At 42.8% G+C, this 13586-nt stretch overlaps 1 protein-coding gene across 1 annotated transcript in view; it reads left to right on the top strand.

Annotated features, from left to right (window-relative positions):
* The window catches only part of PRSS12 (serine protease 12), a 266504-nt gene that overhangs the window by 86621 nt on the left and 166297 nt on the right, over positions 1 to 13586 (top strand). The window contains exon 4 of the mRNA XM_082272842.1: positions 12370 to 12526. Within this exon, the coding sequence (XP_082128968.1) occupies positions 12370 to 12526 (157 nt within the window). The remainder of the gene's footprint in view (positions 1 to 12369; positions 12527 to 13586) is intronic.

Here is a 13586-nt window from a genome sequence, read left to right as displayed (position 1 = left end):
TTGGGGGACAATGCTGTGGCGCTCTGCAATCATTGGGGTACAATGCTGTGGCGCTCTGCAATCATTCGGGGACAATGCTGTGGCGCTCTGCAATCATTGGGGGACAATGCTGTGGCGCTCTGCAATCATTGGGGTACAATGCTGTGGCGCTCTGCAGTGATTGGGGACAATGCTGTGGCGCTCTGCAGTGATTGGGGACAATGCTGTGGCGCTCTGCAGTGATTGGGGACAATGCTGTGGCGCTCTGCATTGAAAGGGGTTCGCACGCTGAACTCTGCATTGATGGGGGCACGGAACAGTTGCATTGAAGGGGGCACGCACGCTGAACTCTGCACAGTGTTTATTACATTGAAGGGGGCACAGCACAGTTGCATTGAAGGGGGCATGCACGCTGAACTCTGCATTGTGGGGGCACAGCACAGTGTTCATTGCATTGAAGGGGGCACAGCACAGTTGCATTGAAGGGGGCATGCACGCTGAACTCTGCATTGTTGGGGCACAGTACAGAGTTCATTGCATTGAAGGGGGCACAGTGTTTATTGCATTGAAGGGGGCACAGCACAGTGTTTATTGCATTGAAGGGGGCACAGCACAGTGTTCATTGCATTGTGGGGGCACAGCACAGTGTTCATTGCATTGTGGGGGCACAGCACAGTGTTCATTGCATTGAAGGGGGCACAGCACAGTGTTTATTGCATTGAAGGGGGCATAGCACAGTGTTTATTGCATTGAAGGGGGCACAGCACAGTGTTTATTGCATTGAAGGGGGCATGCACGCTGAACTCTGCATTGTTGGGGCACAGCACAGTGTTCATTGCATTGAAGGGGGCATAGCACAGTGTTCATTGCATTGAAGGGGGCACAGAACAGTGTTTATTGCATTGAAGGGGGCACAGCACAGTGTTTATTGCATTGAAGGGGGCACAGCACATTGTTCATTGCATTGAAGGGGGCACAGCACAGTTGCATTGAAGGGGGCATGCACGCTGAACTCTGCATTGTGGGGGCACAGCACAGTGTTTATTGCATTGAAGGGGGCATAGCACAGTGTTTATTGCATTGAAGGGGGCATAGCACAGTGTTCATTGCATTGAAGGGGGCATAGCACAGTGTTCATTGCATTGAAGGGGGCACAGCACAATGTTCATTGCATTGAAGGAGGCACGCACGCTGAACTCTGCATTGAAGGGGGCAAGTACACTGGTCTCTGCATTGAAAGGGGGCATGTACGCTGGTCACTGCATTGAAAGGGGGCATATACCATCTCCTGTACCATGACCTGTGCCATGCCTATACCATCACCTGTGCCATGCCTGTACCATCACCTATGCCATGCCTATACCATCACCTGTGCCATGCCTGTACCATGACTTCAAAGTCACGCAATTTTTTACTGCGTTTTTTGACGCGAAGCAATACCTATTACATTTTTCTTTTTGCGCCCCCCCAAAAATTTTGAGCACCAGCCGCCACTGGATATAAATACATTTTTTACAAAAATGTGAGCAGTGTACTCACTTTTGTGAGATACTGTATGTTGACCTATTTTATCTGTGTGTATGGGACAAAGTCTGCATATGTTTTGGTCAATATTTGAATGTATTTTTTGGATGGCAATAGGTAATTTCATCAAATATGTATTTATGTGTAGTTCAATAAATGTACAATTCCAGATTTGACCCAAGGCATGCATATATGCAGATAGGTACATTGCCCATGGTTGTAATGCATCATTCATAGGGTTGAAGCCCGCGAATGTGGAAGGAAGGCCGGGTCAAGATGGAAGCGCTTACAGCAGTGACAGCGCACCGCTGGAATGCTTTGTTTTCAGGTAAGTCTATCATAATGTGCTGGCATGCAGTACATACTAGCACATTATGACATAAACTGCCCAGGGCCAAATTTTTCCTTTTTTTTTGCCTATTTTACTATTTTACTATGGCTTTCAAGCTACTTTGTCACAAAGTAAATACAAAAAAATTTATACTAATAAAGAAAAGATTTAGACTCTATGCTGCCACCCATTTCTAGAATCTTTACTTTCATGCAGAGCAAAGCTATCATAAAAATATGATGTGTGTCTGGATAAATACACCGATGAAATACATTAATAAGAATTTTTATTTTTGGTAATTTTTAGAGGCTTACACAGCCCTGTCAAACAGCACAGCAAGTCTGGAGACCTGACTTTTCTCTATTCCAGTTAAACAATGCAAGTAGGTCATGTTCCTTCCCACAGCCTATAACTGGACAGTAAATGAGAAGCTGTAGACTAAGAAGTCCATCTCTCTGTCACTATGCTCCCTTTTAGGTGGGGTTCAGCGTGGTGGGGGAGACAATAATTCACACATTCAGGTGCAAAAAAAAAACTTGTTTTGAAACAATGCAGCAGTTCACCACCATCCCAATAGGAAAACTGCCCAACGAGGAGCACTCACGGTTACAGCAATGGACAGAGCGGGTTCCAGCTCGAATGACAGCAGCTGTAGAGAGGGGCAGAATTCGGCTGGCCGTCTTGTGCCCAGTCGGGAAGATATCCAGAAAAGATGGGACCCTATGCTTTCCTTCCTCATCAGGAATCTTTCCCTACCTCTAGTACTGTCCCTATCTTTCCCTGCACCACAGACTTACATAAAGCACCCAATCCCAGGAGCCAGGGACTTAAACAAGCTCTGCCTGACCCAAGATGGCTGCCAGAGCCACATGGGGCAACAGCTTTCAACTGGATCGCTTTCTCAGTGACCCAGGAAAACATAGAGGAACCAGGTTCCTCCTGACTTTCTCTCAATCTGCAGAGCTGCTGCGGTTTAGTGCCACCTGCAGTGGAGGAAGCAAACTGCATCTGCCTACACTCCCTCCTCTTTAATAGATGCTGTCCTCAGGCATCGTCACATGGTAACAATACCTTGCAGAGATAAAGAATCATGATGAACATTAAGGCAGGTAATAAACAATAAGACAACATACAGTAATCAGAATATCTTGCAGGGAGCTGCCCCTGATTAGACCTCAGAGGGTGCTGTTATCACTGATTCTTGGTAGAGTCACTTGTAACAGATTCCTCAACTCAAGTGGTGACTTTGGGGCCTCAGGTGACCAGGAATCAGTACAGAACAGGTCAGTACAGTCTGTGGTACTTGACGGAGAGATGGGGCCTTGGGACTCTCAACTTCGAACATGTCAATCTCTAGGTCCTGGGCGGCCAAAGACTTGAGTCCAAGGGGCAGCAGGAGCCAACTGGTAGGAGCTTCCTGTACTGGTGGAAGATCCACAGCGTCAAACGCCACCTGGTCATCAATGGGCCCCCTGGGACAGTCACTACCCAGCACACTAGGTCTGAACATGTCACAATGCAGACCCTTTGTGACGGGATCGGGCCCCTCAGAGACCAGGTTATAGACTAGAGTAGGTACGAAAGGCTACCCCACCACCCAGTATGGATGCCCACTTGGGCTCCAGCTTGCTCCCTCTAGTGTGCTTAGTGTTTTTGATCAACACCCGGTTCCATTAGGCACTGGAAGGTGCTGGGGGCATTAGTAAGGGCAAAAAGGCATGCGATTATACTCGAACAGTCCCAGGGGTGTAAAAAAAGGCAGTCCTCTCCATGTCTTGGTCCTGTATGGGGACTTCCCAGAAGCCACTGGCCAGGTCCAAGGTAAAGAATAATTTGTGAACCGCCCCTACTTGCTTCGGTTGTTTCTTGGTTGCTCTGCTTTGGGCCTTGTAATCTTGAAGTAATCCGAGCCATACCGCTCACAGGCCGCAGCCACGGGCCTGCCGGGCCAAATGTTCATATCTGGCCAGTGGGCGGGGAAGTCCAGGTCTTTTAAAATGTTCATGCCCAGCACTATGGGCCACGGGTCAAGACTACCCCAACCCGTTCTACCACCTATTCCTCAATTTAAATCTTTACCCGGGTGATGCCTTTGACCAGTATAGGTAGATTATTTGCCGCCCAGAAAGATAGCCCACAGGGGTCCAACTGTTCCCGGCTCTAAACCTTTGTACAAAGAAGTCCTATTCCATGACGGTGACCTCTGACCCGGTATCAATCAAACATGGTGAATCTTGCCTGTTGATTAGGGTGGATTTGGAGAAACAACCCCTTAAGCTTTGTTGGGACTTTCAGTTGTCTGTCTCGTGGATTGTCCCTCTGCTCCAGGAGTTAGTAGTTTAATGATGGCCTAGATGGGTTCCTGAATCCAGACCCGCCCGCAGTTCTTAGATAGGTTTCCATAGCAGCCACACCATTAGCATTTTCAGTCCTCCTCTGGATCCCTGTGGAACAGTTCACAGCAATCTCAGTGGGAAGACTGTCCAACCAAGAGCACTCACAGTTACAGTAACATGAACAGAGCAGATTTCATCCAGAATGACAGTGTCTGTAGAGAGGGGCATAATGTGGCCTGGCCGTCTCATGCCTAATCGGAAAGATGTCCAGAAGAGCTGTGACCCTCCTCATCAGAAACCTTTCCCTTCTGCTAGTACTGTTCCTAACAGAAGGGGTACCTTTCCTTGCACTACCCATTTGCATAAAATGTGCAAATCCCGGGAGCTGGGGCCTTAAATAGGCTTTGCTTGACCCAAAATGGCCTCCAGAGTCACATGAGGCAACAGCATCCAACTGGATCATTTCCCCAGTGACCCAGGAAACCATAAAGGAGCCAGGTTCTTCCTGACTTCCTTTCCAGCTGCAGAGCTGCTGTGGTTGAGCACCACCTGCAGTAGAGGAAAAAAACTGCACCAGCCCACACTTTCCTCCTGTCAGCTTGTTCCTTGTTAGTTGTTTCTTCCCCTTCCAAGCTTAGTGTGACTGTACCTTCTGTAAGAAGATGATACCATGTCAAATTCTGGTATTACAAAAACAGTAGACAAATACACTTACTGCTTACCCAGATTGCTGCAGTATTCATTCGAGCTGCAGCTGCCCCCCCCCCCCTAGCTCTACAACAAGAACAGAGCAATCAAATATCGCCGATTTCTCAGTTCTCTGGTCCCCTCTGAGCACAGACCAGTCAATGGTCTGTGCTCTGCCCCTCCAGCACTCACTGGAGTACCGATCTGTGGAAGGGGTGGGAGTGGGAGCAGCTGGCTCAGGCCCTCAGCAGCACACTGAAAGGCTGAGCCAGCTGCCGGTCAGGCATTTAAGGAGATCCCATTATTGTCGGGATCCCTGCAGAGCCTAGAGCAGCTCTGGGACATCAGCCAGCAGTGGGCTTTAGACCTCTGTCAGCTAAATCTGGGTTACAGGAGTGTAGAACTAGGTTCACTCCTGTGACCTACAGAAGAAGCATGGCCATAAAAGCGTTACTGAACATATGTACTGGAGTTGGTGTTTATATTATCAAATGTCTATCTGATAAAGACTGAGCTGTAACTATAAAGGTGGCTCTTTATCAAGTGGGGGGCTTTTCATTAAATTCTTTACAACCTAGAGATAAAAAGTAACAATATTTACTCTATTATCAAGGTAGTCATTGCACAATGCAAAATATAAAAATGTATTCCAGGTTCTTGACTTGTAAATGGTTACAAAATATCTTGGCATTTGGTGTTTGTGTTTTAATTTTAAATTTGTAGACCTTAAGGCAGAACTTTTATGCTGTTTCTTTAACGCCAGATTACATCTAGCCTTTTGAAACACACAATATAGCTATAAACAGTCAAAGAGGATGACACAACACTGTCAAAAGGCTGAGAAGAAGAAAGACATTTTGTCCCAGTAGGCGATTTCCTTGTGCATCAAACAGATCAATTAAGCCTTGTGAGGGGAATGCAGCTGTGTCCATTACAAGAGCTGCAGCAGCGATCTCATTTATAATTCAAGATCTGTACATTAAAACCAGAGCAGCAGGTTTGTGCCATTAAGTAACATATCAAAAGAAGACTAAAGGGTTCTCATCCTCCCAGTCTGATGTTGCCTCTTTTGTAGCATCAAATGGAACGATTACAGTTAGTGCCCTCCTAGCTCCCTGCTGTGGACCTCTTATGTCTCTCTACTACAGGTTTTTGTTCTGATAAATGGCAACAGGATTGGGAAGGATGTCATACAGTACATTTTTATTGCTTGAGAATTTCCCAACCTTTTAAAACTTTTTTAGTGTGCATCAGACACACACACAAAGGAAAAAAAAATAACTTCTTCACAATAATGTGGTATTTATAGGTTTTAGAAAGGTTTGAAATACAATGTTCTTGAAAGCAAAACACTCTGTAAGATTTTGATAATTTCACATTTCAAATAACAAAAATGTAAAATAATATTTTTTTAGGAGACCATAGGCCAATACAGTAGTGAGATTGTTGTGCTTTTTGCAACTATCTTTTTATTGTTCACACAGCTGTGATGACTGTGACCTTGTCCTCCATCTTTGTGCCATAAGTTTGTATTAAGGTACATGTTCACTAAAATATTTTTTATTGTTTTGATTGAAGACACATTTTTAATTCCCCTGTGTATTTTTTTTTTTTACTGTGTGATTACCGCAGGGAGACCTTCTCTCATCTTTGGTCCTACACTTACAGTCAGGGCGTATCTCTCAGTTGAACCTCCTGTTTATATTCTCTCCAAAGTGCATTCTTGTTCTATCTCCATGGAGAACCCATTAGAGCACCTGTTATCATAATGCTCTTTGACATTAGTTATTATTTTTTTTCTATTGTGTTATTACGATGACTCTACAGCCTGACCAGTTGGCCCTGTTGTTCTGCCCTCTGCCATAGACACTGTTGCTGTTGCTTTATTTTTTTATTTAAAAAAAATTGAATATAAAAAAAATCTATAAAAAAAAAAAAAAAAAAAAATATATATATATATATATATATATATATGGTAAAAGACTGAGTAGTCCATCGAGTCTGCCCATTTTTTCGTTGTTTTTTTTTTTTTTTTCTTGGGGGGGGGGGGGGGGTGGTTGGTGTTTCGTTAACTTATAAAATTTATGTAAAAAAATAAATAATAATTTAGCTTCCAATGAAGGGGCCAAAAGCAAATAATTATATGGTCTATTTATAAATGTTTTAACACAAGATTCACACAACTGCCAAAGACTAGTATTCTTGTGATGTGTCAGTCTGGCAGACACAAGATACATTGTTTAGTATAATTCAGCCACTTAATTACACATTTTCTGGTGACCAGTGTTATTTTATTGAAAGTTGTAATTTACATGTAAAAAATATAAAAAAATATAAAAATATATAAAAAATATAAAATATAAAAATATATATACTCTCCCACTCATTTTGGGGAGAGTAATTTTGCTATGACCAGAGCAGAGAACTACACATTCCAAGTAAAATGTGGAACAGGCCACAAATGACCACTTTTAGTTTTAAGATTTGATATATATTTTTTTCTATTTCATGCCCTCTTTTCCAGAGCCCTTGCTGTGCCCACCAGCAACCTGGTGAACCTAGTATGTGTCAACCAGAAATTCACCTGCCTTTTTCATGCCACTTTTTTTCACTAGTGGTCAGTGCCAGCAGCAGAAATTGTAGCTGCACCACATTTATAGTAACTAAAAAAATAAAAATACTTGCTGGGCTCACATGGTAAATTTAGCATGCAAAGACAATCTGGAAAGTATTCAGGTTTGGAAAATGTCTTGGGAATGTCACCAGATCTTATGCCACTAAAATGGTCCTTTAACAACCTTCTCTTTTACAAATTGATCTACAGTATTTTGACTTGTGAGTTGATGTCATTCTAACCTGCAGCTGCTGACCACTGTCAGCTCATGAAGATGTCACGGGTCTCTGCTTGAAGCCAATCTAGAAAAATGCCTGTGAAATATTTTAACATTAAATTGAAAAATATTCACACATCCTACAGTCAACACAAGTCAAAACAATGGAAACATGTTGGCTCACTCACACAAAGAAAGCAAAGTTTGATTCTTTGGAAATGTAATGGCAACAGTATTCTGGAATATGCAGGAGAGGGTAATGGAAAATACTAGGACAACTTTAAATGGCGTTTGCAGATTTGAACAAAGTACAGGAATACAACGACAAGAAGCAAGTATGCAAACAGTGTAATCAAACATTATCAATATAGTAAGGTGGATAATTCTATGCCTAAAGTGATTACAGACATTTTTTTATAAGTCAACTATGAATTGTCTTGGTCATGGTCAAGGTGTTCTTGCTAAGGACAGCTATACAGCTATAAGAATGTAGGCATTACATATTATGAACTGCAAGTAGGGCAAGTAGGGAGAGGAAAATATACTGTAGACAAGAAAGAAATGAGAAAGAATAGGGTAGAAACAAAGATGTGAACCAGAACAGCTCGAAGAGCAATATAGTAAATTAATTCTTTAATGTGGAGAACACCAAGGTGAACACTTCATTATGTTCCACATTAGCTATATTATTATTAATATTATTACTATTATTATTATATTAAATTAACTGTAATTATTGTAAAGTATCAGAAATATCAAGGTAGAAGGGTGGGAAGACCAAAGGGTGAATGATCCTACAGAACCCACATTAACCACTTGACCTTCTGAAGATTTACTCCCCTTCCTGACCAGGCCATTTTTTGTGATACGGCACTGTGTTACTTTAACTGACAATTGCACCGTCGTGCGACACTGTCCTTTTTTTCCACAAATAGAGCTTTCTTTTGGTGGTATTTGATCACATCTGTGGTTTTTATTTTTTTGCGCTATAAACCAAAAAAAGACAGACAATTTGGAAAAAAAACAATGGTTTTTACTTTCTGCTAAAAAAATTTAGAAAAATCTAATTTCTCCATCAATTTAGGCCAATATGTATTCTACTACATATTTTTATTAAAAAAAATTCCAATAAGCATGTATTGATTGGTTTGTGCAAAAGTTATAGTGTCTACAAACTATGGGATAATTTATTCATTTATTTTTTTACTAGTAATGGCGCCGACCAGTGACTTATAGCGGGACTGACATCAGGGGCAATCAAAGGGTTAACTGTGTGCCTAGGTTATGCTTACTTGCTGTGCAGGAGGCGCTTTGACTAGGGGAAGGCAAAGATCCGTGTTCCTGCTTAGCAGAAACACAGGATCAATACCTTCCCCTCTGACATAACGACAATCTGCTTTGTTTACATTGGCAGATTGTCGTTCTGCCTGTGTCCTGTGTAATCGACGGGTGCCAGTGTATAATCACAGGGGGAGTGAGTCGTCGGAGGCCCAGAACTGGAAGTTTCAGATCATGTACTAGGTATGTAATCTGGCGCAGAGCGGTCGCCCTGCCGCAGTATATTTACGGTGGGCAGTCCACAAGTGGTAAAGACAATGTTTGAAATCTGTCTGAGATTTTTGCTGTCAGATGTTCCTCCAAATTTCCAATCATATCCAATGTCTGGGATGGGAGAACTACTCTCTTTCAGTGGAGAGGGATATGTCTCCTAGCTGCTGTTAGAATATGGGTAGGCTATTTTTTTGACATTTTGCGTATGCCCGGGGACGGTAGGCCAAGGTGGTATAGAGTGTATCCTTGGGACCCGGCATAATACTAATCCACCACTTTTTATGTGTTCTGTAATTAAAAGAAAAAAGTATTTGATGTGTTTTGGGATGCACAAATCTGTTATTGATGCTATTGGAATGTAATTTGACAACCTTGACAAATCATTTTATTTGTAAGTATTGAAGCCTTGTAGCACTTGAAAAAGTTTGCTGACCTTCAAAGGGACTAAAGAGAAAAATGCCACTACCATATTTTTCCAGGACTATCCATTTAAAAGGAGGCAAAGAACTTAAAATGGTTGTAAAGGCAGAATGTTTTTTACCAACTGCATTCTATGCAGTAAGGTAAAAAACCTTCTGAATGCAGATCCCCCTGCAGCCCCCCTAAATACATACATACCTGAGTCCGATCTCAATCCAGCAATGTGCGCCATAGCACATCTCGTCTTGGTTCTTTCCCTCTTCATTGGCTCCTGCTGCTGTCAATCACACACAGCCTTATGGCCACACAGAGTGCGACTCGAGAGTGAGCATGCACCAGTGCTCCCATAGCAAGCGGCTGGCCATGGGGGTACTTGATGGGGGGGGGAGCCAGGAGCAACAGCAGGAGATCAATTGGGGCTGATCTGTGCAAAACCATTGCACAGAACAGGTAAAGCCTGGTACACACTATGAGCTTTTTTCCGTTCAACCCAGCGGGTTGAACAAAAAAATACTGTCAGCTCCAGTTGCAGCCACTGGACTAACAATCTGACATTAGTACAGCGATCTCCCCCCCTAAGCTTTTGTGTTATGACAGGCAGGGGGACAGCCCCCTGCCAGAATACTCTGGTCAGCGCTCTCAGCCATTGGCTGAGAGAGCTTATCGGGAGCCAGTAAGCTGTTGGTTTTCCAGCATGCTCATCCAACAGAAGCCAGCCAAATGGTTGGCTTTTGTTAGACTGGCAGCCATACTCACAGGCCAAATGTCAGCCGATTTTTATTGAACTGGCCAATGACGCCCAGCATTCAGCCCGTGTGTATGGGGCTTTCGTAAAACATGTTTGTTTTTTAAACAAAAACAAACAAAAAATATATAAAAAACAAGATTTTACAATCATTTGGTGTCACTAATTTCATTTAGGGCCGGTTCACACTCTTGCGAGTGCGGCGATCGCATGTAATATCGGAGCGCACTGCTCCTTCATTACATGCGATCGGATGTGCGGTGCAAATTCAGCCATACACTTTGTATGGCTGAAATTCGCACTGCACCCGCACAAAAGACGCACAGGACCCTTTTTTCCAGCCGCATCAGGATCGGATCGCACAGTGGTTCACACTTGTGCGATCTGATCCTGTGCGAACTGTCAGATCGCACTGCGATATGCGATCAAACTGGGGGTGTCGTTAACATTTCATTGACACCCCCAGCGTATCGCATATGGCAGTGTGAACTGCCAGATGTGCTTTTGCGATGTGGGAACAGGCTGCGAATTCGCAGCCTTCCCACATCGCACAAGTGTAAACCGGGACTTACCTAATTTTTAAAAACAAAAGAAAGAATAGTGAAGGTGTTGACTGTTGTAGACAAACTGCAAGATACAGTCTTCCAGTGCAGCTTAAGGTCTCTTGCACACGGGAGTAAAAAAGGCAAGTTATTTACTGATTTGGATATAAATGCATGGTAGTCTATGCAACCATACATACAGCTGCACAAAGATGAGTGGTGAGTACAGAGCCATAAAACAAATATAGAAAACTTTATGTTTGAGTGCAGTAAACATTTACATGTGTACATGCTCCTATACGCTTTTTTAAATGCATATATTGCAATACTGGCAATGACGAAGAATTTTACCCTTGTATACGCTTATGTGACTTCACCCTCCTTTACACGCATTTACGCAAGGTCTTTATGAAACATTTTACATTTTTTGGTCAACATGATCCTGAATATAAACATCAGTAAATTCTTACGTCTTTGTTCAGTTGTCCTAAATATTATGAAACAGTAATCGATGATCGGTTGCTGTGGTGCTTTGGTTTCTAAATTAGCTTTAAAGTAGAAGTCCACCGAATCCCTGCATCTACAGACATCCAAGATCTAACCATAACTTATCTACCCCTGAAAAGAAGAAATCCGTATACATACCTTTTTTAAAACCTATCTGACTCAATCCCACGTTGAGCTGTCTGACAACGGAAGCCCCATAGTAAGTCTATGGGTGACGTCACTCCCCATTCATTTCACAGCTGTTGTCAGCTGTGTCCTCTGCAGAGCTACCACCGCTGAGGACCGGATCGGAACACCTTTAAAAAAGGTATGTATACTAATTTCCTCTTTACAGGGCCAGATAGGTTAGTGTTAGGTTGTGGATGTCTGTAGATGCAAGGATTTTAGTGTTAGGGTGGGCTTATGCTTTAAAGTACATATAAACCTTAACTGAATAACATTTAGTTTACTAATGTATCATACACAAATGCAATTTTTTTAAATAAAATACTTACTTTCAAGTTTGTTGTGTTTCAGTGCCGCTAGTCTCCTGCTACCCCTATACAGCCATGCACTTGAGCAATGGCTAGGCATTTCTCAGGGTGGGTTTCCTTATGGTGACAACATATCTACATATTGTGGCCTGGAATGGCCTTCATCACAAGCTTATGTGACAGGCTGGCAGCTCAGGACCACAATTGGGACACAGTGCTAGAGTGTTGTGCCACTCTAACTGAAAGTGTCAGAAAAAGAACCTTTATGGAAGGATCTTTAGGTATTATTTGAATGAAAGCCACAGATTTATGAACATTAAAAATTACTTTTTGAAATGACTTTGACATGTTAAAGCGTATATGAAGTTTACATATACTTTACTGTATTACTGAGGGAAAAAACAGTAAACGTGTTCATTATGTGTCATTTGATCTTATTGTAGTGACAGACTCTTCTTTCATCCCCACACGTCTCGTTGGTGGAAGCTCAGCTTTTGAAGGACGGATTGAAGTGTTCCATGCTGGTCAGTGGGGGACAGTATGTGATGACCAGTGGGATGATGCTGATGCTGAAGTTGTCTGCAGGCAGCTAGGATTTGGGTGAGGATCTTCTATTATGTCATAGTGTTTTGTCAAAGCTGGAATTTAGAACGCTTAGATTACAATAAAGTATCTGCCTACAATCCAGCTCATAATGATGTTTATACAAAGGAGCTAAATGTTAAAAAAATGTGTGTTCTTAATTGTGGCCTTAGAAAGCTTACATAAACTTCCACTAAAAAGCTTGCAGATGTGCCGGAAACAAAAGTTCATTGCTGAAAAAGGTCATTATTCCGTCACATTATACTAGATACCCAGTCAGGGAAAACTCTTAGATAATATTATATTTAGGTATGCATGTTTAATGCCTTGGTCTGCTAATATCAGATCCAGAAGTATTTTACTCCATGGAAAATAGTGGGTCCTCATAGGTTTAGTACTATGAACTGCTGCATTTTTTTTTTAAAGTGTTTGTAAGGTCACATAGCATTATGGTGTAAGGCTCGGTTCACATATGTGCCAAATGGATGCGGGTCTTCCCGCATCCAATTCGCATGACATGCAAGTGTGACCGGCTCTCAATGGAGCCGGTTCTCACTGGTCCAGGGAGGCCGCAAAGCGGATTTCAAAAGGGTACTGTGCATGTTTGGGTTCGATTCCGGTGTGATTCAGGTCCAATTTTTTGCCTGAATTTGCACCTGAACTGGACCAAAACATGCACAGGACCCTTGTGCAATCCGCTCCACCGGTGAACAGACACGCACCAGACTCCAGGCACGAACCCAGCCTTAGTGTTTGTTTTTTTAATAAAAACGCTAAATACCTTTTCTTACACTGCAGCTGTGCAGTCACGTGGTCCCCCTCCACTGGTCTTCCTGAATCTATGGGTAGAAGTGGGAGGGGCTGAGATTCCCCTTTGACATCAGCTGGCAAGCACAGGGGATCATGTGACTGTACAGTGGCGGTGTGGGAAGTTTATTAGGTATTTAGCCTTGTCATTTAAAAAAAATCATATACATTATTGTTGATGGCAGCTTAAACCAGAGGGGGTACATGTAGTCATTTTGCATATTGTAGCTGAATAGCAGCGGGAGGGGTGGAAAGGAGATCTGCTCTCACA

Source organism: Pelophylax lessonae (assembly GCF_965119305.1).
Source record: "Pelophylax lessonae genome assembly, chromosome: 1".
Lineage (NCBI taxonomy): Eukaryota > Metazoa > Chordata > Amphibia > Anura > Ranidae > Pelophylax > Pelophylax lessonae.
This window is presented reverse-complemented; position numbering and strand designations above follow the sequence as displayed.